Consider the following 24,998-nt stretch of genomic DNA (forward strand, 5'->3'; position numbering starts at 1 on the left):
TGCAGGAGATAGATACACAGTAGTATACTTAGACTAGCAAATGTTTTTGATAGATTACCATATGACAAGTTGATAGTGAAACTAGAGCAGATAGGTTCAAATGTTAGACTTGTACACTGGATTGGAGATTGACTGTCCAATAGGTAACAAGTTGTGTATGGGGAAGCAATATCTCAAAAGAGGAAAGTCACTAATGGTATACCTCAGAAGTTTGTTTTAGGGTCATTGCTGTTTAATCTGTATATTAATGATATTGGGGAAGATTTGAATGAGGATATTCAGTCACTTGCAGATGATACAATGTTGGGACGAACTATAAGGAGTAGAGCAGATGTTACCTAACAAGAATATCGAATAGATTGAGTGAACGAGAACAGGAGTGGGAATTGAATGTTGCGAAATGTAAGGTAGGTTTTATAATTTGGAAAGCAAAGATCTGAGGTAGAATTTACTCTTGGTGGGGACATATTGTTTAAGGTGGTGGAAATGAGAGATCTTGGGGTGATGCTGGATATGGATTTGAAATTTAGAGGCCATACAGTTGTGAGGACAACAGAACTAATTCTGGGAATGATGTGGAGGACCCTGACTTCTAGAAGTAAGGAGATTCTGGTTCCATTGTATAAGACTCTGATTAGGCACATATGGACTACTGTGTACAGATTTGTCATCTGGTTTTCAAAAGGATGAAGAGATGTTGGAGTAGGGTCCAGAGGCAATTGATCAAACTAGTTTCTGAGCTCTGGATTGTTGAATATAAATATGTTGAATTGCATCATCTCAACAGATTTTTTATTTCATGTTGAATATGTTGAACATGAAATAAAATATCAGTTGAGATGATGCAATTTGAGGAGTCTAGTGGATAGAAAGAAGAGGGCAATATGATAGAGACATACAAGTTAGTAAGAGGTTGTTTTAGGGTTAATGTTGAAGATTTGTCATCATATGGTGGGAGATGGGGGAGAACAAGAGGTCAACTCTGGAAGCTATATAAGGAGGGTGTGAGCAAGGACAGTGAGAAGCAGGTTTTTGCATGGAGAGTTGTGAATGATTGGAATGTATTGCCAGAGAGCATGGTGTCTGCATAGAATTTGAATGTTTAAGGCGCAGCATGATGAGCTTTGTTTATGACAAAATGGACCACCTAGATGAGTCTGTGACTCCATGGGGTCTTGGAATAATAATAATAATAATAATAATAATTATTATTATTATTATCCCCCTGAAGGAACATGGCCTTGTCGTGGCGGTGGGACTTGGTTGCTTCAGTGATGTTGAGAGCTATTCTGGCGGTTGCATAGCTGCCAGCAGGGCCACCATTGTCAGACAGGTCTCAACTGAGGAGCCAGCCTAACAGTGTTCCATCCCCCATCTTAATGGTGAAAAGGAAGAAGAGATCCATACTGGATCAGTCGATGCCCTGGTCATCAAGGACTGCGTCAGATGTTGAGGATCCTGGGCATCAGGTGACAAGTGGACTACAGGACCGAGCTCTCCTTGCTGGGCAATCAGGGCAGGAAGCTGAAAAGTGACTGGAAGGAACCAAACGTAAAAAATAGACTGTAGAAGAAAACAGAGAAGTTATGAAATGTTTTTACAGATCAACACCAGAAAAATGAGGTTTCAGAAAGCGTATGCATTTAATTTGGAAACAAAAATTCCCAGAATCTGCAATAACAGAACAAAGACTTATGGACCAAAAGAATTTCATTTTCCGTAAAAAAATATTTCTGTTACTGGAGTTGCTGGTTTATTACATAACTCTTGCAGCTCAAGTTCAAATATCCCTGACAACATACCTCAGAATGTTTTGACAGAAGAGCAGTGTAAAATGAAGTCAGGGATATTGGAACATATGAACTCCATAAATGACCGTATAAGACTACCACCATTAAAAGCTTTACAACAATCTAAGCTAAAACAGCTCCTCTTAGATGCAAATGCTGTAATTGAAACCATCACAACCAACAGTATAAAGGAAACAAATCTGCTCTTATACCGCACACCCTATATCATTTCGGTGAAGCTTGGTTGCAAACCGAAAGAGCAAAAGCCGAGGATGAAACAATCTGCACAATGGAAAATCCAGTTAGAACGAAAGGTCAACACACTTCGAGCTGATCTAAGCAACTTAAAGAGTTTTAAAGAAGGACGGCTGAAAAATAATAACATCAAAAACAAACTGATTAACACATATAATTTGGCCAACAAAACAATTGCTGAAGTTACCAAAGAGCTAAAACAAAGAATTACAGTGACTGCACAAAAAATTAAAAGATTATGAAGCAAGAATAAACTAATATGTACAAAATATGCAATTTTGACAGAACAAAAAACTCGTTCTCAAAAAAACTATTCCCTTTTGTTCATTCATGTTTTTGTTTAATTTCTGATTCTATTTCCTTAATCCATAAAGCATCTTTATTGTGTTCAATAGGATTATCCCAGATTGACTTCCAAAATTTGAGTGTTTCTTCTTTTCCTGGTGAATGATGGCTTGCATTTGTATTTCTCTGGATAATAACATCAAAAACAAACTGATTAACACATATAATTTGGCCAACAAAACAATTGCTGAAGTTACCAAAGAGCTAAAACAAAGAATTACAGTGACTGCACAAAAAATTAAAAGATTATGAAGCAAGAATAAACTAATATGTACAAAATATGCAATTTCGACAGAACCAATGTCAGTTCTTTCAGTCTCTCCAGAGAAATACAAATGCAAGCCATCATTCACCAGGAAAAGAAGAAACACTCAAATTTTGGAAGTCAATCTGGGATAATCCTATTGAACACAATAAAGATGCTTTATGGATTAAGGAAATAGAATCAGAAATTAAACAAAAACATGAATGAACAAAAGGGAATAGTTTTTTTGAGAACGAGTACCACTAAGTTGATATGCTTACTATCATTACCTGTTGGACCACAGGATCAGGTAATTCATAGTTCATACCTTTTTGCTGCTCTGAATGGATTAGTATTAGTCTTTCCTGCTGGAAAGGATGGGTGATGTATAGCCTCCTTCAATGAGTCCTTGACTCCCTGGAGGTCTCAGATAATAATAATAATAATAAGAAGAAGAATAATAAAATGCAAAATGTCATTATCACTAAAGAAATGGTCAGTGCTCAAGCTAGAAAATTAAAAAACTGGAGTGCACCTAGCAAAGACGAACTACATGGATTTTGGTTAAAACATCTAACCAGTCTACATGATCGAATGGCAGAACAATTTAATTATTTGTTGCAGTCAGGCTCAGTGGAAGAATGGATGATATCTGGGCGCACTTTTCTCTTCATGATAAGGATAAGGATGCAGACCCAAGTAACTATCGTCCAATAACATACCTACCAACTATGCTTAAGCTGTTCACTGCAATCATAGCAAATTCCATATACCACTACTTATCAGATAATCAGATTTATCCAATTGAACAAAAAGGCAATTTTCAAAAATCTAGAGGAACAAAGGACCAGATCCTTATTAATAAAATGATTCTCAGAAACTCAAAAAGACAAAAAACTAATTTGAACATGGCATGGATAGACTACAAAAAAGCATTCGATTCCCTCCCACACGCCTGGATCCTAAAATCACTAAAAATATTTGGAATTAGCAAAAAACATATGTTCGTTTCTGGCTGCTGCTATGAAATCATGGAAATAAACATTAATAGTGAATAATGAACGATTTGGAGATATCAGCATTAAACATGGAAGTTTCCAAGGTGATTCCTTGTCACCATTGCTCTTCAACATTGTCTATGATTCTGAAGAAAACAAAACTTGGATATGAAATTCCTAAATGTAATATTAAAATTTCCCATCTGTTGTATATGGATGACTTGAAGCTATATGGAAAATTGGCCCAGCAAATAGACTCTTTATTGAACACAGTTCGTATTTTCAGCAGGACATCAAAATGGAATTTGGTTTAGATAAATGAGCAATTTTATCTATAATAAATTTAGTTTAATCCTTTATCCAAGTGTAAGCAAACAAAGTTTGCGCCTGAAAATATCTTCAGGACTGAGGTAAGGTAGCGCAACACCAGGCAACTCCAAGCAAAGGTAGACCAAGCTCTCATCACTCCTTGTCTCAGTATCTCCCATAATGCAAAGCACATCTTCTTGCAGACATGTATGCTGCTATGCATTAAGGGAAATGCCACTACCCAGACCAGTTTCAACCTTTAGTGAGGTCTTAAGTCGCTTAAGTCGGGATATGACTGTATGTATATATATATATATAGAGAGAGAGAGAGAGAGGTGAATATATATATATATGGCCCATCAAGTAGATTTTTTTTTTTTTTCCGTTATTAATTTTGTATCGATATGTCTACTCACGGTATACCTCTTTTAAAACTTAGATTTTTCTTGGGGTGTGAGGTAATTCTTGTAAATTTAATTATAGGTAGGATAAGGATGAGAAGAAGTATAGGGGATGAGTGAGACAAATGAAATGTAATGCATTACCAAGAGTGAATGGTATGCACATCCGTATTGAATGAATCTCAGGCAGAGTATGAAAGGAATAACAATAAAAAGAAATGTGAACAACTAGAATTACTCTATCAATCTCTATAGAGTCACAAGATTCATTATGTGTTCCATTTAGTCAGTGTCCTCATTTTTGTTATTTGCCTTTGAACTCACTACAAAATTATTCATCACCTGGAATTCAGATGACCAGATCTGAGCACATTAATCCAGATGCCATTAATAAAGGCTTTATACAACAGAACCACCAAGCTCTTATATCTGCTGGTCAGTGTACTTCTTCACATTGCTGCAATCTTTTGGGTTGCCTTCATCATGTTTGTAATTTGCTTGAACTTCAAATTTTGTCTACTATAATGCCAAGATACCTTGCTTCTTCATTTCCCCCAGTATATTTCCACTAACAGAGAAAGCAGCTTCCCATCTGCTGATTCCAAATTTCAAAACCTAACATTTACTTGCATTAAATTTGAATCCCTATTCATTCACTTACCTTTGTAACTTATACAAATCCTCCTGAAGAGCAACAATAGCATTGGTACTAGTACTAATAACCCTCCCTAGTTTTGCATCCTTTGCAAATAACTGAATATCACTCTAAAGTCCAATGACAATATCAGTGTCATACCATTGAAACGTGGAAGTCCTGGTACTGAGCCCAGTAGAACCAGACTTATAGCCTTCTTTCTCCTTGATACTGCTTCCCCATACATAATTCTTAGAATAGAAATAACTCTCAGTCAATTTAATGCCAGTCCAGTAACTTGATATGTTGTAACTATATGGTGCAGCTTAAATATCAAGTTATCATGTGACACACTGACAAATGCTTTTGCAAAATCCAGAAAAATGGCAATATACACCTTTCCCTCATCAATTGCACTTGTTACTTTATAATAAAAAATCCAGCATGATAACTAAAATAAGAGTGCCACTTAATAAATTCATGCTGACCTTCATCGTCCCGTTTTAGCAATTTACTTGCATTTTATAAGGTAATGAGCGTGTTAGATAAGGGAGAATCATATACAGTGATATTCTTAGACTCTGCAAAACTTTTTGGATAGATTACCTCATGATAAGTTGGTGTACACACTGCAGAGGATGGGAATAGATAGTATATTGGTTAGATGGATCAGTGATTGGCTCTCTGAACAATACCAGCAGGTTGTGTGTGATGAAGCAGTGTCTCAAAGAACCACTGGTTACCTGGGGCACACCACAGGTAACCACCAGTGGTGTGCCCCAGGATTCAACAAGTTATAACCAGTGTGTATAAACAAGTTACACAGCAGGGGTCCCCCTTGGACCCCCTGCTGTGTAACTTGTTTGTAAATGATATATCATGTGGACCGACTGACTGGGGATCTTCAGTTATTTGCTGATGATACAAAGTTGGGAAGAATTATAAGCAGCACTGCTTATGCTGAATCCTTTCAGGAAGATTTGAATATACTTTTTACTTGGACAAAAGAGTGGGGTTGTAGTTTTAATATCAATAAGTGCAAGGTGTTACACATTTTGGAGTGCAGAAATATAAGGCTGTGTACTATATCGATGGTGCTGTACTGTAGGAAGTGGATGAGATTAGGGATTTTGGGAGTGATGGTTGATAGTGGACTGAAGTTTAGAGGGCATATTGGTAGTGTTGCAAAGGTTGCATATTATAGCACTGCTATGATAAGAAGTACTCTAACATGCAAAGATAAGGAAGTGGTTGTGCCACTGTAAAAGGTACTGGTCAGCCCCACTTGGACTACTGTGCTCAGATCTCTGGTCACCTGCTTTTCAATCTGATGTGGAGACATGGAGAGGATCCAGAGATGAGTGACTAAGACAATATCAGGAGGTTGGAATGATGGATAGAAGGAAGAGAGGTGATATGATAGAGATGTTTAAGTTAATGAGAGGATTTTATCAGATTAATCCAGAGGTGGATTATTGGATTTCACAAAAGCTTTTGATAGAGTACCTCATGATAAGTTGACAGTCAAACTAGAGCAGATGGGGTTGGATATTAGATTAGTGCATTGGATTGGAGACTGGCTATCTGATAGGTATCACCAAGTTGTGTATGGGGGTGCAATATCCAGGAAAAGGAAAGTCACTAGTAGAGTGCCTCAGGGATCTGTTTTAGGGCCATTACTATTTAACTTGTATATTAATGATATTGGCGAAGATTTGGATGGAGATATTCAGTTGTTTGCAGATGATACAAAGTTGGGACGAATCATAAAGAGTAGTGAAGATGTTGTGGCCTTGCAAGAAGACTTGAATAAATTGAGTGATTGGGCAAGCAAATGGGGATGTGAGTTCAATGTTGCAAAATATAAGGTTTTAAAATTTGGAAAACAAAGATGGGATTTGGAAAACAAAGATGAAGCGAGACGGGAATACGTACATATAAGAAACCACATAACTACGGATTTGCTTAAGTCGGGGTGAGATTTATGCTTGGTGAGAATATATTGTTGGAAGTAGAGGAAATAAGAGATCTGGGGGTGATAATGGATAAGGATATAAAATTTATATAACATAAGGATATAACACAAGGAACTTGGTAGATGCCAGACAGAGAAAGAGGATAGTGTTGATCATTATAAGAAGGAAACTGTGAGGAGAGTTTGTTGAACGAAATAAATTTAGTACTATGTTATATTTCTTGAGGATTCTTGAAATTGGTTCAGAGATGCCAGAAATATAAAAAATTGGAGCTTTTTGTACTATTTCAGGATTGATGGAAGGAAGTTTGTAAGAATCACAGACATATTACACATTCTGTTTTGAGAAGTCATTCAACTGCATAATATGTTAGATGTTTTGGTAGCTTTGCAATAAACAGAGGTAATTAGTTCAATTGAAGGAGAGCGAGATGGCAAAACATCTAGGAATATCAGTTTATTGTTATTTTCAATTTCCATTGTAAAATTTATCTGGGAATATAGCTTATTTATTTTTGATAGAAAGGCTTGTAAGGTTGGTCATTTTGCCATTTGGTCTGATAAGGACCAAATAGCAAAAACACAGTGCACTCAAAAGGAAGGTTGAGGCTGAATTAAGGAAAACAGGAGTTCTAACTGTTAACAATTTGCATAAAAATATCTTAAAGTTTGAGGAAAGAGTGGTCTTCACATGGATGTCCTTTCAATTTGCTTGTAAAGTTTATTTTAACAGATGAAATAACCATAGCGAATTACAAAGTTGAATAATTTGACAATATCTGGAGGAAAGTTTGCGCAAGTAGATGGAGAATTTTCAAGAGGTACATACGTGAATAAGGATTCAACATCGAAACTAACCATTAAATCTGATGGCTGAAGAGATAAATTCCTCATTTTTAGCAGAAAATCCAAAGAGTTTCTTATGAAGGAGCAAGAGTTGTCAATTTGGGAGTTTAGCAATGAGGATAAAAACTTAGGTAGCTATGCAATATGTAGAAGATTCAATGCAATCTTAGGACTGGGCAGAGAGGCATGCCATCTTTGTGGATCTTATGTAGACCATAAAATCATGAGGTGCAAGCCTTTGGTGTAGCATTAGCATCTCTGGCAAGATTGATGACTTCATCAGGTAGAGAGTTTAGTCTTTTTAAATGTTTTTGAAGTTTCTGTTATATATTTCTGAAATTTCTAAACCAATTTCAAGAATCCTCAAGAAACATAATCTAGTACCTACATTTAATTCATTAAAAAACTCTCCTGTGGTTTCCCCTCCTATAACAATCAGTGATTTCCTCTGCCTGTTATCTACCAAAAAAGACAAAAAATTCTAAAAAAATCATAATTAAAAAATGAAAAAAAAAACTCTTAGCTCACCATTACCACTATTGTTTACAACTTTTTGCAGGAAGAGTCTCATAAAAGAAGAAAAATAATCTGTTTAAGAAATATAATTAGTTAGCATTGCTACAAAATCTGCAAAAACACTTACGTTCTATAGTTAATGTGCACTGACTTGATGTTTCTCCACCAGAATTGATTGCTACACACTTATAGGCCCCTGCATCTTCAAGATAAGCTTCTTTGATTATAAGAGTACAGCGATCTCCTTCAAAAAGTAGCTGGAAATCATCTGATTCTTTAACAGGCTTACCATTATGATACCATATAACCTAAAGTGAAATTAATGATTTCTTTTGTCAAAAAAATAAATGCTAAAATATAAGGTTTAGTAATTATGAAGAAAGAGTTATACAGCTTCATTTCCGTGATATAAATTATACAGAAATAATGGGTATTAAAGATCTCAATTATTTCAAAGCTGAATATATGTAGAAACTTCGGAAGTTTTGAAATTTTGACCAGTGAGCATATGGGAATACAATTCTTGGCATCAGAGTTGTCTTAGCTTGCACTACCTAAAAGACATGAGTGCTGCCCAAATATAAATATATATTCGCCTTTTAGTAGTGCATTTTAATAAAGGTTTGACTAGCCTGACAGCTGTTTCAAACTGGTTGGCTCTCTTCAGAGACTAGGGAGAAATCTTATGAGAGCAAGAACTCCCATTCAAACATCACTGGTCAAAATTATGAAACTTCTGAAGTTTCTATATATTATTATTATTATTATTATTATTATTGTTCTGGGAAACTCCAAGGAGTCGACAGACTCATCGAGGGAGGCCCTAACATCATGTCTGGAACAACTATTCAACATTCACACAGTATCTATCATATCTTGCCTTGAACTCATTCACGGTCGTAGCACCCACAACAGCCTCTGGAAGCTTATTCCACTCATTCACCACTCTCCAAGTAAAAAACCTACCTCTAACACCCTTGTCAACCACGCTCTTGCCCAGCTTCCATGCATGGCCCCTAGTCCACCCACCACCAGTCATATTTTCAAAAATATCTTCTGGATCAATCTTATAAAAACCCTTCAGTAATTTGAATGTCTCAATCATATCACCCCTCCTTCGCCTATCGTCCAATTTCTGCAACCCACAAATCCTCAACCTATTCTCATAAGGTTCATTCCACAGACCTACTATCATCTTGGTCACTCGAAATAATGCTGAATTTTAATGTTTACTATTTCTGTAAAAGTTTTAGAGTTCTGAAACTCAGTATAAGCCATGCACTGAGTGTATTAATTCTTGTAAAGTCTTTAGTTATAAATGTATTCCAAGGGTGAGAAGGTTAAATAAGGTAGGTGTGAGATGGATGAATAAAGAGATTAAGCATGCAATACAGAGAAAAAGGGCTTTGTGGAGGCAACATACGAGAGGTGGAATGTGGGACTTGGTCTTTGTAGACCAATTCAATGAGGTCTACAAAGACCAAACAAGGAAGGTGACTTGGTTGGTGAGGGTAGCTAAAGAGAGGTATGAACAACAGTTAGCAAATAATGCCAAAAAGAATCCTAAGGAGTTCTTTCGATATGTAGCCAGCAAAAGAAAGAGTGATTATGGAAGGATGACAATGATTAGAGAAAATGGTATAAAGACAGCTCTTGCAGAATGTGTGGTAGAGATACTTAATAAGCAGTTCATAAGGGCCTTTCAATCTTGTGAATGTGACTTAATGGAGAGATTGAGAGTAGTTGATGATGGGGGGGGGAGACTGACTGTAAGCAAGAGGTGTATGAGGCGTTGAATAAACTAGATGTTAATAAAACTGTGGGACTTGATAATATATCACCATGTATTCTGAAGGAATGTGTCAGGGAGTTGACACTGCCTTGACATATTTTTTTAATACGAGTATTGCACTCGGTCAAGTTCCTAAGGAGTGGAAGGAGAGCAAGATTGTGATAATTCATAAAGAAGGTGATCGAACTCAAGCATCAAACTATAGGCCTATCTGTGTATCAGGTGTTGTGGTTAAGTTGTTGGAGAAGCTTGTGAGAACTAGGATCCAGAGTTGGGTTGACAACAATGATATTATCTTTGATGGACAGCATGGATTTGCTAAAGGGAGTCATGTTTTAGTAATCTACTTACTTATTACATAAAAGTGACTGCTTCAAAGGAGTACTTGGATTGTGCAAAGGCTTTTGATAGATTACCTCATGATAAGTTGACGGTCAAACTAGAGCAGATAGGGTTGGATATTAGGTTAGTGCATTGAATGGGAGACTGGCTATCTGATAGGTATCAACAAGTTGTGAATGGGGGGAGCGATATCCAGGAAAAGGAATGTCACTAGTGGAGTGCCTCAGGGGTCATTTAGGGCCATTACTGTTTAACTTGTATCTTAATGATATTGGTGAAGATTTGGATGGAGATATTCAGTTGTTTGCAGATGATGTAAAGTTGGGACGAACCATGAAGAGTAGTGAAGCTGTTGTGGCCTTACAAGAAGACTTTAATAAATTGAGTGATTGGGGATGTGAGTTCAATGTTACAAATTGTAAGGTTTTAAAATTTGGAAAACAAAGATGGGATGCAGAATTTATGCTTGGTGAGGATATATTGTTGCAAGTGGATGAAATCAGAGATCTGGGGGTGACAGTGGATAAGGATCTGAAATTTAGGGAACACATAGCCAAAATTGTGAAGACAACACAAAGGCTTCTGAGAACGATGCGGAGGACACGGACGTGTAGAAGTTGGGTGTATAAGGCTTTGATTAGGCCACACATGAATTATTGTGCACAGATTTGGTCAACTGGTTTTCAGAAGGATGAAGAGATGTTGGAAAGGGTCCAAAGGTAACTGACTAAGGTACTTTTTGACCTTTGGAATGTCGAGTATGAGGAAAGATTGAGAAGATGTAATTTGCAATTTGCAGAGTCTGGTGGACAGGAGGAAGAGGGGAAGATATGATAGAGACCTACAATTTGGTAAGGGGTTGTTATAGGATCAATGGTGGAGAAGTTCTGCAGAGAATAGTGGGAGATCAGGGGAGAACCAGAGGTCATTCCTCGAAACTGTATAAAGAGGGAGTGAGGGGGCAGGTTTTTTTTGTGCAGAGTTGTGAATGATTGGAATGCTTTGCCTGAGAGTGTGATGTCTGGAAGGAGTGTGTTTAAGACAATTTGAGTGTGTTTAAGACACGGTATGATGAGCTGTGTGTGTGTGATAAAAGGACCTCTCAGATGAGTCTTTGACTCCATGAGGTCTTGAGGTAATAATAATAATAATAATAATAATAATAATAATAATAATAATAATAATATAATACTAAAGAGAGTTTTTACTGTCTCTAGTAACATAACTAAAGACATGTGCAGATGATTTTTACAGCTAAGAAATGAGTCAGTGGCTACTTTTCAATTAATGGAAAGAATCCTGACTGATTACATTTACAATTAACAATAATTTAACTGTAAGATATTTTAAAGTGCAATGTCTATAATAGTGATGAAGACACAGACAATGACTATAATCTTATTATTTTAAAATGCATATGTAAAATAATCACTTTGGGTTTATAAGTAGTAAACTGGAAAAGTGGAAGCATATTAAAATGAGAACAGCTCAATGGATTTATTAGGCTGATCATCCAAGCACACTCCAACAACAAGTTGCAGGGTCAAATCCAGTGTGAGACAGTATCATGCCTGTTGTAGACCTGAAATGGAATGAAAGAGTTCCATGCTTGGACTCTAGAACAAGATTTCCAGATTATGTAAAATAATAATAATAATAATAATAATAATAATAATAATAATAATAATAATTAATCAATAAAGAATTGAAAAATTGTAGCCCACTCTTTCTCAATAGGAGTTACATAGAAAAAAAAAAGAAAAGATTTTTCTGCTGTTTGTACATGTTTGAAGGACACAAGTTATCATCTTCAAGTGCAATGAGTTGTTTCCTTCTTACCATAGATCATTTCTTAAGTTTTCAAAGGAGGGATTGTTATGAGGACCACATTTCCAGTAGTTTGTTTCAATTATGAAAGAGTGTGAGTTGGTGTAATCATAATAAACATAAAAATGGGGGAGGAAAATTCGCATAAAAAACTTATTTAATGTAAAATTTTTGCTTAAGTGTCATATGCATTTCAGTAGTGGATTATAGAATGGCAGTTCTAGGTGGCAGATGTTCTTCATGGCCCAGTGAAATACCACTGCCTAGTTTATTGGATGAAGTGGCAAATGCCATTTTTGGTCTCCAGAGCAGGAATTCCAGTTTCTGTTCCTCAAATTTCTCTTCTCCATCAAGGACATAACAAACATAGAGACCCATAACTCCTCCATTTTGAGGACACATCAGTGAAAACAATGATTAATACACTAGAGGAAAAAACAGTACAGCAGAACTTTATCTACTTTTAAAAGGTAATAACTGAATTTTAATTTTAAGAAAAGAAAAGGTTAAACAAAAATAAAAACAGTATATGATATTATAATATAGTTGTGTTTAAATTTACATAGCAATTCCTTTTGAGGAACAAAATTACATTAACATTCTGAGAAAAACAATGAACAATGACAACAAGAATGTTAAATCCAGTTCAATGTAGCTTAGCTGCTGAATGATTTGAGATATCCAATAAGGTTAAGCCTATGGTCATCTTAAAAAATCAGCATCAACTGCAGAAAACTGGTGATGACTTTGCTGTGTCCTACCTCCTCAACTTGGTCAAATGGCAGGCTTATCCCTGTCATCCATATGTTTATACTAACAGGTTGGTGAAGGTGATCTAATGGGAGATTACAGCATCTCTTTTCTATATATAGGAATACCTTGTATAGCGCGGTTAATTGGTTCCAAGAAGAGTCCGCGCTATGCAAAAACCGCGTTGTTCAAGATCAATTTATAAAGGTTTTCGATTTAATTTGTCTATTACAAAAATTTACGATAATAAAAATCTTTAAAAATGAAAAGAAAAAAATTTATTTTTATTAACTGAATAACAAATAAAAATCCTTTTAATCTGATATAAACGTTGTAGAAAACAAAAAATATTGTTCAATTTTAGCATACAGTAATTTACTTTTTACTAAAGTAGTCTTTTAGTGTTCTTTGAACCATCCTTGTCTTCTTTGTCTCTTCAAGTACTAGATCTCTGTAGCATTTGATGGCATTATTGAGACTTTGTCTCACTTTGATGCTTCTTTCCAAATTCAGGTCGGCATTTATGAGAAAGTTGGAAGCTTCGTCGATTTTTCTCACAAAAGCTGAAAGGTCAGCAAAGGAAAATTCTTCAACCATGACATGAGTGGGGTCATTTTCATCTTATTCTGCTTCATAGGCTCATTGTTTGACCAACTTCAAAAGGGTTTCATCATCCAGATCATTTGAATGAGAATCAATACATTCGTTCACATTGTTACAACCGAAACTTGTAAAACCAAGATCTTTGCCCATCTGCACAATTTCTGTGTTACAAAAGCAACAAAGTCCTTTGAACAATGCGGCAAGATATTATGCCATACGGCTGTCATGTTGCTTTGAATCACATCTTGCCAAGATTCGTAAATATTTTGAATGGCATCTTTTATGTAAAATTTCTTCCAAAATTCACTCAAAGTCCAAGAATCTTCTTCTGCAGCTTTAATAGCTTGAGCAAAAGTTCGTCTTAAATAGTAAGCTTTGAAAGTGGAGATAACGCCTTGATCCACAGCCGCAGAATTTATGTTGTGTTTGGAGGGATAAAATGAATCTTGACATTTTCATCTAAGTCAGTCAATAGAGTTGGATGGCCTGGCGCATTGTGTAATAAAAGAAAAATTTTAAAAGGAATTCTTTTTACAATAGCTTTAAACTTCAGGGCAAAAACAAGTTTTAAACCAGTCTTTGAAAATTGAACAAGTCACCCACGCTTTTTTAACGCCAATGAACAGGTAAATTGTTCTTTGTAAAACCCTTGAGAGCTCTTGGGTTTTCCGCTCTGTACACTAGCAGTGGCTTCAATTTTAAATCACCTGATGCATTATCTCCTAGTAAAAGTGTCAATCGGACTTTTGACACTTTACACCCAGCTTGTGTTTTTTCCTTCTCTGCTAGAAATGTGCACGATGGCATTCTTTTCCAGAACAAGCCAGTCTCGTCAGCATTAAAAATCTGATCATCTGTGTAGCCTTCCTTCTCAATAAGCTCCTTCAATTCATTGGGAAATAATTCTGCAGTTTTAGTGTCAGCACTTGCGCTTTCACCTTGGATTCTTACGTTATGGAGTCCCATACGCTTTTTTGAAACTGTAGAACCACCCGTGACTTGCTATAAAAGTTTCGCTGGTTGTACCTCCTTCATTTTCACTTTCATTTTCTTTTATTTTGTCATATAGACTTGTTGCTTTTTGCCTGGATTATCATTTGATTCAAAGGAATCTTTTCCTGATTACAATCTTCAATCCAGATCATTAGAAGGCGTTCCATATTTTCCATTGTAGAAGATCGATTTCTCGTGATCACTTTTGACATATAAGAAGCGGTGCTCATTCCATGTTGTTTAATGTTTTCTTTGCTCTGAATAATTGTTTGTACAGATGACTCATTCATTGAATTCTCACATGCTATTTTAGCAAATGAATTTCATTTGCCATTCTCGTGACATTTTATAATTTCAAGTTTCTTCTCTAAAGTCAACCACTTGCGTTTTTTTGTTACTCCAACAGTGTCTTGTTTGTTTCATCTCTTTTCACTCATACTTAAATAATAAAAAAATATTAAATGCTAATATTAACGTAAATAATAAAATGCCGCGGGGAAAGAACGTGTCTACGTGAGAGCCAATCAAATAACTACTGCATAAACGTGGCTCTTGACTGTCACTTGTGGTGCCCAGGAATCGCCGGTCAGTGTTGACAATGTTAGTGTATGTAATAATAAAAACTGCGTTAGACCAAAACCCGTGTTGTTCGAAACCGTGCAATACAAGGTATGCCTGTATTTAGGGAAAAGAGGTGATTGCCTTTTTTCTAATCTATATACCATAATACAGTAACATATTATTGTAATATGAACTGGAAAAAAAGGAGACAGTATATGAAAAATAAAAATTAATTTTTGGAGTTGTAGGAACAAGGAATCCTGGAACTATTTCAGACATTATGAATAAAGCTGGAAATATGAATAAAACAAAGCATAAGATTTGGTTATAGAGTTGGTGAGAATGACCACAAGGCACTGACACCGAAATGTGTCAGTGAAAAAAGGAGATATGTGTTGAATTATGCGATTAGTGATTAAAATTTTGTGGTCAGTTTACATTAGTAACTGGAATGACGAATGGCAAAAGAAAGAGATTGACAGAATATGTAAAGCAGTTCAAACACATCTTTAATGGGTAATGTATAATGGTATATATAATCACAGTGAAGTGGATGAATAAAGTGGAAGTGAAATGAATCAAAGACTAAAAAGCATGCATTGTGGAAAATAATTTGTTATGAAAGAGATACAAGGTAGCAATAAATTACACGATAACCACAGTAATTAACTTTAATGAAATGAAAGCATAGATATTTCCTACTAAAAATAACAGTACATCATTAGTGCATAGAAACATGCAAATCAAAGAAAGGAATACAAGGTATATATAGTAGTCAGTGGTTTACCAATTAAAAACTGTTGCTGCTTGCTAGAAATTAATATTAATAAATAATATTATTAAAAATCATTTTTGATGGTTACATAAAATAAGAATCTCCCAAACTTTTGGGAGAGAGAGAGGCAATCATTCCAATTCAGATTTCGTTAATGTAAAAGGGCTTTGCAACTTTGGAGAAGACGAGCTTCATCCCACTGGATACTGTGTTTAGTGTCAATACTATTAGCTGCCAGACCAGACTTTTGAGGTTTCATGTTTTCGATATAATATTGATGTTCATTAATTATTTTTTTCCACAGAATGGCCTGTTTGCTCAAAATATGTTAGATTACATTCACAAGTTATCTGGTACACACCAGCTAATGATAGAGGTAACAGTTTGTCTTTTGTAGATGGCAACAGATGAGAAATGTTTTGATAGGAAAAGATGTGGGAATGAGATAATACTTCTTCAAAATTCTACCAATCGGTTCAGGGATGCAGAAATATAAGGGATTGGAACCCTGCGGTCTGTTGAAGAATCCCGAGGTGTTGGAACACAGGAGTCAATTATCTGCTGGATTTGATTAGGTTTGTAACCATTAAATTCCATTAATGTTTTGACAGTGAGAAGTTCTTGTTGTAAGCTTGAGGGAGAAGAGCATACATTATGTACTCTATGAAAATGAACTTACCACTTTCCTACAACAGATCAACAGCCTTCATCCATGCATTCAATTCACCATGGAAAAAGAAAAGACTGGTAATGATGTCCGAGAATGGTACTTTACCATTCTTGGACATCTTTCTTACAAGCACAGCCTCTGGTAATTTATCAACAAGTGTTTATCGAAAACCTACCTTTACTGGCAGATACATTCATCAAAAGTCTACTCATCACACCTCTCAAAAAATTGGTGTTATCAAATCTTTAATTAATAGGAGTTGTAATGTTTTACCAAATTTATACTAGGTATTGTCTACAGAGAAGAAAGAGAGAGAGAGAGAGAGAGAGAGAGAGAGAAGGAGAAGAAGGAAAGTATCCCTGAAAATTGTATGAGTGAGGCAAGTAATGGAGTGAGAGAGTTTTTTTGCATGTGAGCAGAATGAATTACCAAGTGTTGTGTATGTGAAAAGAGTGGCACCTGAAAGATACAATATGACACACACTGAAAATAATATTCCCAGAAAAAAACTGTTCAAAAGAATGAAACCACTCTAAAATGAAATAAGTAGAGGTCATCCCTCTCCTTTTTTTAGAATGAAACATACCAATAAATATTTATTTTTGTCATCACAAGTGCTCTATGTTGCTATGTAAAACAACTTAGTCTGGTGACCAAAGCAGATGACACAGCTGAGCTATTTAATGATCACTTTCATGTGTAGAGGCTTAAGTGCTGTGAAGACATCATGTTGGAGGCTTAATGGATATTTTACAACACTCAAAAAGAATTAAAATAGAATTTAATACTTCCTATATTTCGTCCTAGTCACTAGGACATCCGTGGCACATCTGATAAAATAGCCAAGATACTAAAAAAGTACAACCTACACACAGCATATAAGCCCTACCGCAAACTTGCTACCCTTATCTGGTCTACGAAAGATCAACTCCCTCCTCTCTCGCTGCCTGGAGTTTACAAAGTACCCTGTTCCAGTAAGCTGGTGTACTTTGGACAGACAGGCAGATCAGCATCCATCCGCCTGGATGAACACAAGTCTTACATATGCAAACATAACTATGGCCATTCAGACTTGGCTGACCACGTTTTGGACACCACCCACAGAGTATCATGGAAGAAAACCACCATGCTCCACCACAGCAAATTCAAGAAAGGGAGACTTTTCTTAGAAGCAGCAGTAGCTCTCAGAAACCAACCAAACCTTAACAAATACGGTTGTATTAAGCTTCCGAAGATTTGGGAAACACTCATCACCAGAGGTCCCACCTTACATTCCAGGCCACCTACTACCGCCCTTAGAGGGCGCTCCACCTAGATAGGACTTTAGTGTCACCCACGTGGTTGGGCTTAGTATTGTAAGATTTGTGTGTGCATGTTACATTAATTGTTTTTGTAATCCCTGTAGATGTCCTACTGACTAGGACGAAATATAGGAAGTATTAAATTCTATTTTAATTCTTTTTGAGTGTTGTAAAATATCCATTAAGCCTCCAACATGATAATGATCACTTTATCAGTTATGTTCCATCCTGATAAGCAGGCCTTATTCCTAGAGGAATAAGTAGCACTGGAAGTGAATGAAGAGGATGTATTCTGAATACCGAGCTTGCTAGATGTCAGTAAGATATGCTAGATATACCCTTAAAGTAAGATATGCTAGATATACCCTTAAAGTCAGAACAGCTTAAGAATATTCAGAGAACAATTTATTGATTTCAAAACAAAAGATGCTATCAAAGAATGACATATAGTGGCCTATATGTTTGACATTGGTAAATAACTGCATTGTTCGAAATAAATAGGAAGAACTAGGAAGAGACAAAAGTTACTTAGAAGAGTAGCATGGAAATATCTATAGTATAGTACAGTACAATACAGTGTACAAATGTCAAACAGTCAATAAGAACTTAGGTTAATAGTGGAACACTACACAAAGAGTTGAATGGTCTCATTTCCTATAGTGACTATGTACTCCCAACTTGGACAATAAATAGGCATGTAGAAGTATCAAGGCAAAAGGAATTTAAGCAAAATTATAAGAAAGGCAACTATAATAGATTTAGAAAAAAATTTCGAACAGCAAAATGGATGGAATAATTTGAATGGAGGTCAGCAGTACATGGGAAATAATTAAGAAAAATTTGTTAAAAGCAATGGCAGATTGTGAATCACAGATGAAAATGAAGTTATAGAAGGCATATAAAGAGAGAAATAAAAAACAGGTGCATGAAGAATATAAGGCTCAGGCTAGGAAGGTGAGACTAGTATAGTAAATAGGGAAACATCAGAATACAAGAGGAAGCCAATGCAACAATCCAAGGAGAATTCCCAAGGAGTTCTTTTGCTATGTAGCTAGAAGGAGAAAAATGATTGTTGACAGATTATCTTGCTGGATGGTGATAGCAGTCTGGTGATCAAGGCATATGACACAGATGAGCTATTTAATGATCACTTTATCAGCAGTGTTCCATCCTAGTAAGCAGATCTTATTCGTAGAGGAATAATTAGGGGTGAAATATTCAACGTGAATGAAGAGGATGTGTTCTGAGCTATATATCAGGAAACAGAGCAATAGCTAGAATTTTGTCAAGTGTTTGAAGGGAATGTGCTGTGGAAGTGACCTTTCTATTAACCAGGTTGTTTAATAAATGTCTCGTAATTGGTTCAAAGAAGGTAAGATAATGTCATTGCATAAAGGTAGAAGTATTAAATTATATATCTATTCTATGCCATTGCATAGAATAGAAGGATTAAACTATAGACCAGTTTGTATTTCTTCTGTGGGTGTTAAGATTTGGAAAAATTAGTAAGAATTTGTATACAGAATTGAGCAGAGGAGGGCAATGTTATTTATGCCAGCCAACATGGATTTGTTAAGAGGTGCTCTTGTTTCAATAATCTGGTTGCCTTTTATAATAGAGTAGCAAGAGTAATTGATGGGAGACAGTACACACTGTAATTTTTTTGGATTTTGCAAAGGCATTTGATATGGTACTTGCATGACAAGTTGTTATTTAAGATGTAATATATGGATTTTGATATCAGGTTAGCAGACTGGATTAATAACTTGCTTTCCGACAGATATCAGAAAATTGGATAATGGGAGAGCAGTATCGGAGAGTAGGAAGGTTACAAGTGGAGTTGCACAGGGGTCAGTACTGGAACATTACTGTTCAACTTTATGTCAATGATACTTATACTGGAGATTATAGGGAAAACGGTGAACAAACAAGTGGGGATTTCAGTTTACTTCGGCTAAATGTAAGGTTTGAAATATGGAATCCACTGACAGAATGCTTCATACACAATTGAACTGATAGAGTTGTACTGTATCTTCCACAATGAGTTCAGTCTTACAACTGCATGGACATCTCGAATAACAACAACAATAATAATGATAAAGAAATTTCTAATTTAGGCAATAAAATGAAAACTAATTTGTAAAATAAGAAAACATTTTAAAACAAATAAATTCATGATCCACATTCTAAATTATTATATACTTCTGGTTCAGGCTGCCCAATAATAATGCAGTCAAATCGAACTTTATTTCCTTCTGTAACCACAACATCTCTTAAATGTTGCTTTATATGAGGTTTGACAGGTTCCATATCTGATGCCATTTCAGAATCCCTGCAATGATAAACTTTGGCTTTAAAGCACATATAACACTTTGTTATAATATATAATTTTCATAAAAAGATATATTTACATAAAAATACATATTCACATTTACTGAAATAAGAGCCAACAGGCTTCACTTTGGTGAAGTAAAATATTCAAAATTAAGTGGATATTGAATACCACACTATTTCTTAGCCGAATAAGAAACTCAAAGATAGGAAATCTAATCTAAGAGTTTCATGCCGAATATAGAACGCTATATAATGTTCGGCGAGACCAAGCATAAGCCAACACCTGGTAGTGCAATGCCAGGCAACTTGTAGTAAAGGTGGAGTAAGCTCCAATCAATGTCTTTAGTATTTTCCCATAATGTAAAATACAGCTCCTAAGAGATGTATTATTGTTCTACATTATGAGAGAAGGTCACTACCCAGACCGGTTTCGACCTTTTTTGAGGTCTCATCAGTGAGTAGGTAGACCTAGATGTAATACTAAAGATTCAGTAGTCAGCAGAGCTTATTTCTTTACTGCACGATTCGCCAAAAGGTGCACAAATACAATTACTGAAATAAGAGCCAATAGGCTTCACTTTGGCGAAGTAAAATATTCAAAATTAAGTGGATATTGAATACCACCTTATTTCTTAGCAGAATAAGAAACTCAACCAGGTGTTGGCTTACGCTTGGTTTCGTTGAACGTTATATAGTTTTCTATATTCGGCATGAAACTCTTAGATTAGATTTCCTATCTTTGAGTTTCTTATTCGGCTAAGAAATAATGTGGGATTCAATATCCACTTAATTTTGAATATTTTACTTCGCCGAAGTGAAGCCTGTTCACTCTTATTTCAGTAATTGTATTTGTCCACCTTTTGGCGAATGGTACAGTAAAGAAATAAGCTCTGACTACTGAATCTTTAGTATTACATCTAGGTCTACCTACTCACTGACAAAACCTCAAAAAAGGTTGAAACCAGTCTGGGTTGTGACCTTCTCTCATAATGTAGAACAATAAGACATCTCCTAGGAGCTGTGTTTTACATTATGGGAAAATACAAAAGACAGTGATTGGAGTTTACTTCACCTTTACTATGAGTTGCCTGGCATTGCACAACCAGATGTTGGCTTATGCTTGGTCTCTCCGAACGTTATATAGTTTTCTATATTCGGCATGAAACTCTTGGATTAGATTTCCTATCTTTGAGTTTCTTATTCGGCTAAGAAGTAATGTGGTCAATACCCACTTAATTTTGAATATATTCACATAATAATATATATGTTTACATTTTCATAAAAATATATTGCCAACCTGGTTGGCTGAATGGGTATTATAAATGCTCTCCAACCAGCAGGCTGCAGGTTCAAATCCACTGTAGACATGAATGTATGCGAGTGTTTTATGACCAGTGCCCTACTTATTAAAGGTCTGAAGGAGCTTGAAAAAGTTCCATGCTTGGTCTCGAGAGTTGAGTTTCCAGACTACGTAATATGTGTGTGTGTGTGTGTGTGTGTGTGTGTGTGTGTGTGTGTGTGTGTGTGTGTGTGTGTGTGTGTGTGTGTGTGTGTGTGTGTGTGTGTATTTAAAATTAAAAAAAAAAAAAAAAAAAAAACACCTGACCTCACCCACAGTACTAAGGTACTATAGGTTTCACAACCATCCGAAGTGGGAGTAACATTAAAAAAAATATTATGTTATATTATGCTCTATGTCGTTTGCTAATTATTTATCATTTCAGTAGATGACTATTAAGAAAAAACTATTCCCAGTTCAATTCTTCATTTTATTAATTATTATCATTAACGAACTCTGTACCTCTGGATAAGCATTCTTATTTAATTGTAGTTTTTTTTTTAACTTGGTTATAAGTTAAATTAAACTTGCCAACAAATTATATTCTTGTTTAATCCTTTACCCAAGTATTGCAAACTTGGTTTGCTGACACTTGGATAAAGATTTAAACAAAAATATAATTTCTTGGCAAGTTTAATTTAATTCTTGTTTAATATTTAAAATTGTTACTCATGAAGGGTGTGCACTTCTACTAGAAATTCAGTGAACTGATTCAAATAAAATATCACATTACTAAGTTAATTTATTTTATGAAGATACAATGGCTGTGAGCCCCTTTTTTTTATGGGGAGGTACGGCACCATCTCAATCACCCCCCCCCCCCCAAAAAAAAAAAAAAAAAATTATCCAGGCTCAGGATGGTCATAGGTGATGAATCAAGCCTATGGCTGAGTCTTAAGTATTCCTGACTGTAATCCACGGTGTGTTCACAGGACCGGTTTGCCTGTTCTGTGGGAGGAAAATCCCCGGTTTCCAGGTGAAAATAACCCACTACATCTGTATGAGACTGGCTAACTCACCTTTCGTTGGAAGAGACCAAATAAAGTCTGTCGTTTTATGGATGGGAATCGAACCCAGGTCTTTCCAACCAAAGGGATTCATCTATACTGACTGGACTACTGAGTCTCTACTAGGTTAATGAGTAGAACTTTTCAAAACATAAGCATTACTTTATTATATTTTTTTGGATGTGTCTTCTATAATTTGTGAAGGCATAGCAACAGAAAGTCTGCACGGTTAGCCTAGTGGCTGTGTGCTTCGCAACCATATGCCTGGGGAAGGAGTGTCCTAGGTTTGATTCCCATCGATGACGTGAGGAGCTGAAGGATCTTCCTCAGCCAAAGCCAAGTTAGCCGGTCTTGGGCATGGACAGTAGGGTTTTTTCCCGAGTTTATCCTGGGGGTTTTCATCCCACAAAGCAGGCAAGTTCCGGCCTTGAGAACTCAATACTACAGGACACAGGATACATTAGGGTGTAGGGCTGACCACCTTATCCTGTGAACAGTTTGAGGTCTGATGATTAATAAACCCTCGACACCGCAGGTAAAAAGGGGGAAAAAAGGAAGATGAGATGGGATAACAACATAATGGTTTAAGCATAGCATAGTGAATTATAAGCAAAAAAAAAAAAAAAAGCATATGACCTTACATACATACATGTGTTAGGAATATGAATAATGAGTAATTTATTCTATTGTTTCAAAGAAACATTAAAAACCTAATGGAGTTAAGAATCTTAGTAGAGACAGCTATGCATTACAAAGGTTCTAAAATGTAAAAGGGGATAACAACAATAATGCAAAAGAGGATAACATCAAATAGAATAGAGAGCCATGAAACTAAGGAGATATCAGAACTAAAGAATGTTGAGGATAAAAGCAATTTAAGAAAAAATTATTATTATTAGCAGGGGCGGCTCGTGCATAGGCGCTGCAGAATTGCAACACCCCCAATTTTTCTTGATATATAAATATATTTATTAATTTATTTATATTTGCTTGTAATATTTAATTTTATCATCAAAAATCCTATACAATTCTCTTATTTTGTATAAAAAATAATAAAAATCCATCTTGTAGCACTTAGGAGAGCAAAGGACACTAGCAGCTTTGTGTTTATTACAGTGTCATATTGCTACGAGTGCAAGCATATGCATGTCATAGTGAGATACGAGCTATTAGCGTAATGCGGCACTGTCTGTCGTGCATTTCCACTGTTGTTTATATGCAGTTTGCGCCAGTAGTAGAGTATTCATAGTGCTTATCGTGTTTACTCCATCTCTTTAAATATTTGGACATTACAATTAAAGGATTTAACTGTAATGTCAAAAAATTGTAAATCCATTCCTTTAATTACAATTAAAGGAATGGATTTTTTTAAAGTAATTTTGAATTATACTACACTGTATAATTTTATCGATAATAAACAATATTTTTTCGTGAAACAAAACAAGAAGAATATATTTTATTTTTAAGTAATTTTGAATTATACCAAACTGCATAATTTTATTGATAATAAACAATATTTTTTCACGTTTCATTTTTTTATTATTATTATTATTATTGTTCCGGGAAACTCCAAGGAGTCGACAGACTCATCGAGGGAGGCCCTAACATCATGTCAAGAACAACTATTCAACATTCACACAGTATCTATCATACCTTGCCTTGAACTCATTCACGGTCGTATTTTTTTTAAATTTTTACCATAATTTTGATATTTTATCCAAACATGTATACACTGTACTTACAGTGTGTATGTATATTTTGAAAGTTGAAGCACTTCCACGATTTCAAGACACGAGCTACCACTGATTATTAGTATAAAAATATGACCTCCATGGAGGAAGAGACTCATCGTGGGCGCTACACACTACTGCACACAATGGTCATCCAACCGTGCTTTAAACTGATTCAATGTGTCTACACCCACAACACACTCAGGAAATTCATTCCACTCACCAACCATTCTCCATGCAAAGAACCTACTCCTTACTCCTCTGCTCACACCCTCCTTATACAGTTTCCAGTGATGGCCTCTTGTTCTGTCCCCCTTATGAAAAAAAAAAAAAAAAGGGGGGGGTAGAACAAGAAGCCATTCTATGAAAAATCTCATCCATGTCGACCTGATAACAACCCTGACTAGCTTACATTGTCTCAATCATATCGCCCTCCCCTCCACTCTTCCTCCTATTCACAAGTCTCTGCGACTTACAGTCTCTCAATCTGTCCTTGTCCTCCACATTCCAAAGACCACTGACCACTTTTCTGGACCCCTTCCAACATATCCTCATCAAAATAAAAACCAAGCAAATAAATCTGTGCACAATAATCCATATTTGGCCTGATCAAGGCCTTATACAATGGCATCATAACTTCTTTATTTCTGCATGTCTGCTG

At 35.7% G+C, this 24,998-nt stretch overlaps 1 protein-coding gene across 3 annotated transcripts in view; it reads right to left on the minus strand.

Annotated features, from left to right (window-relative positions):
- The window catches only part of LOC150104992 (uncharacterized), a 768,027-nt gene that overhangs the window by 290,373 nt on the left and 452,656 nt on the right, over positions 1–24,998 (minus strand). For all 3 annotated transcript variants that reach the window (XM_090395452.1, XM_090395451.1, XM_090395453.1), the window contains exons 27-28: positions 20,130–20,259; positions 8,441–8,621 (exon numbers count right to left, since the gene is read on the minus strand). In XM_090395452.1, the coding sequence (XP_090251578.1) occupies positions 8,441–8,621; positions 20,130–20,259 (311 nt within the window). The remainder of the gene's footprint in view (positions 1–8,440; positions 8,622–20,129; positions 20,260–24,998) is intronic.

The sequence above is a fragment of the Typopeltis vanoorti genome, chromosome 7 (genome assembly GCF_054136105.1).
Source record: "Typopeltis vanoorti isolate ZY-2024b chromosome 7, IOZ_Tvanoo_1.0, whole genome shotgun sequence".
In the NCBI taxonomy this organism is placed as follows: Eukaryota; Metazoa; Arthropoda; class Arachnida; order Uropygi; family Thelyphonidae; genus Typopeltis; species Typopeltis vanoorti.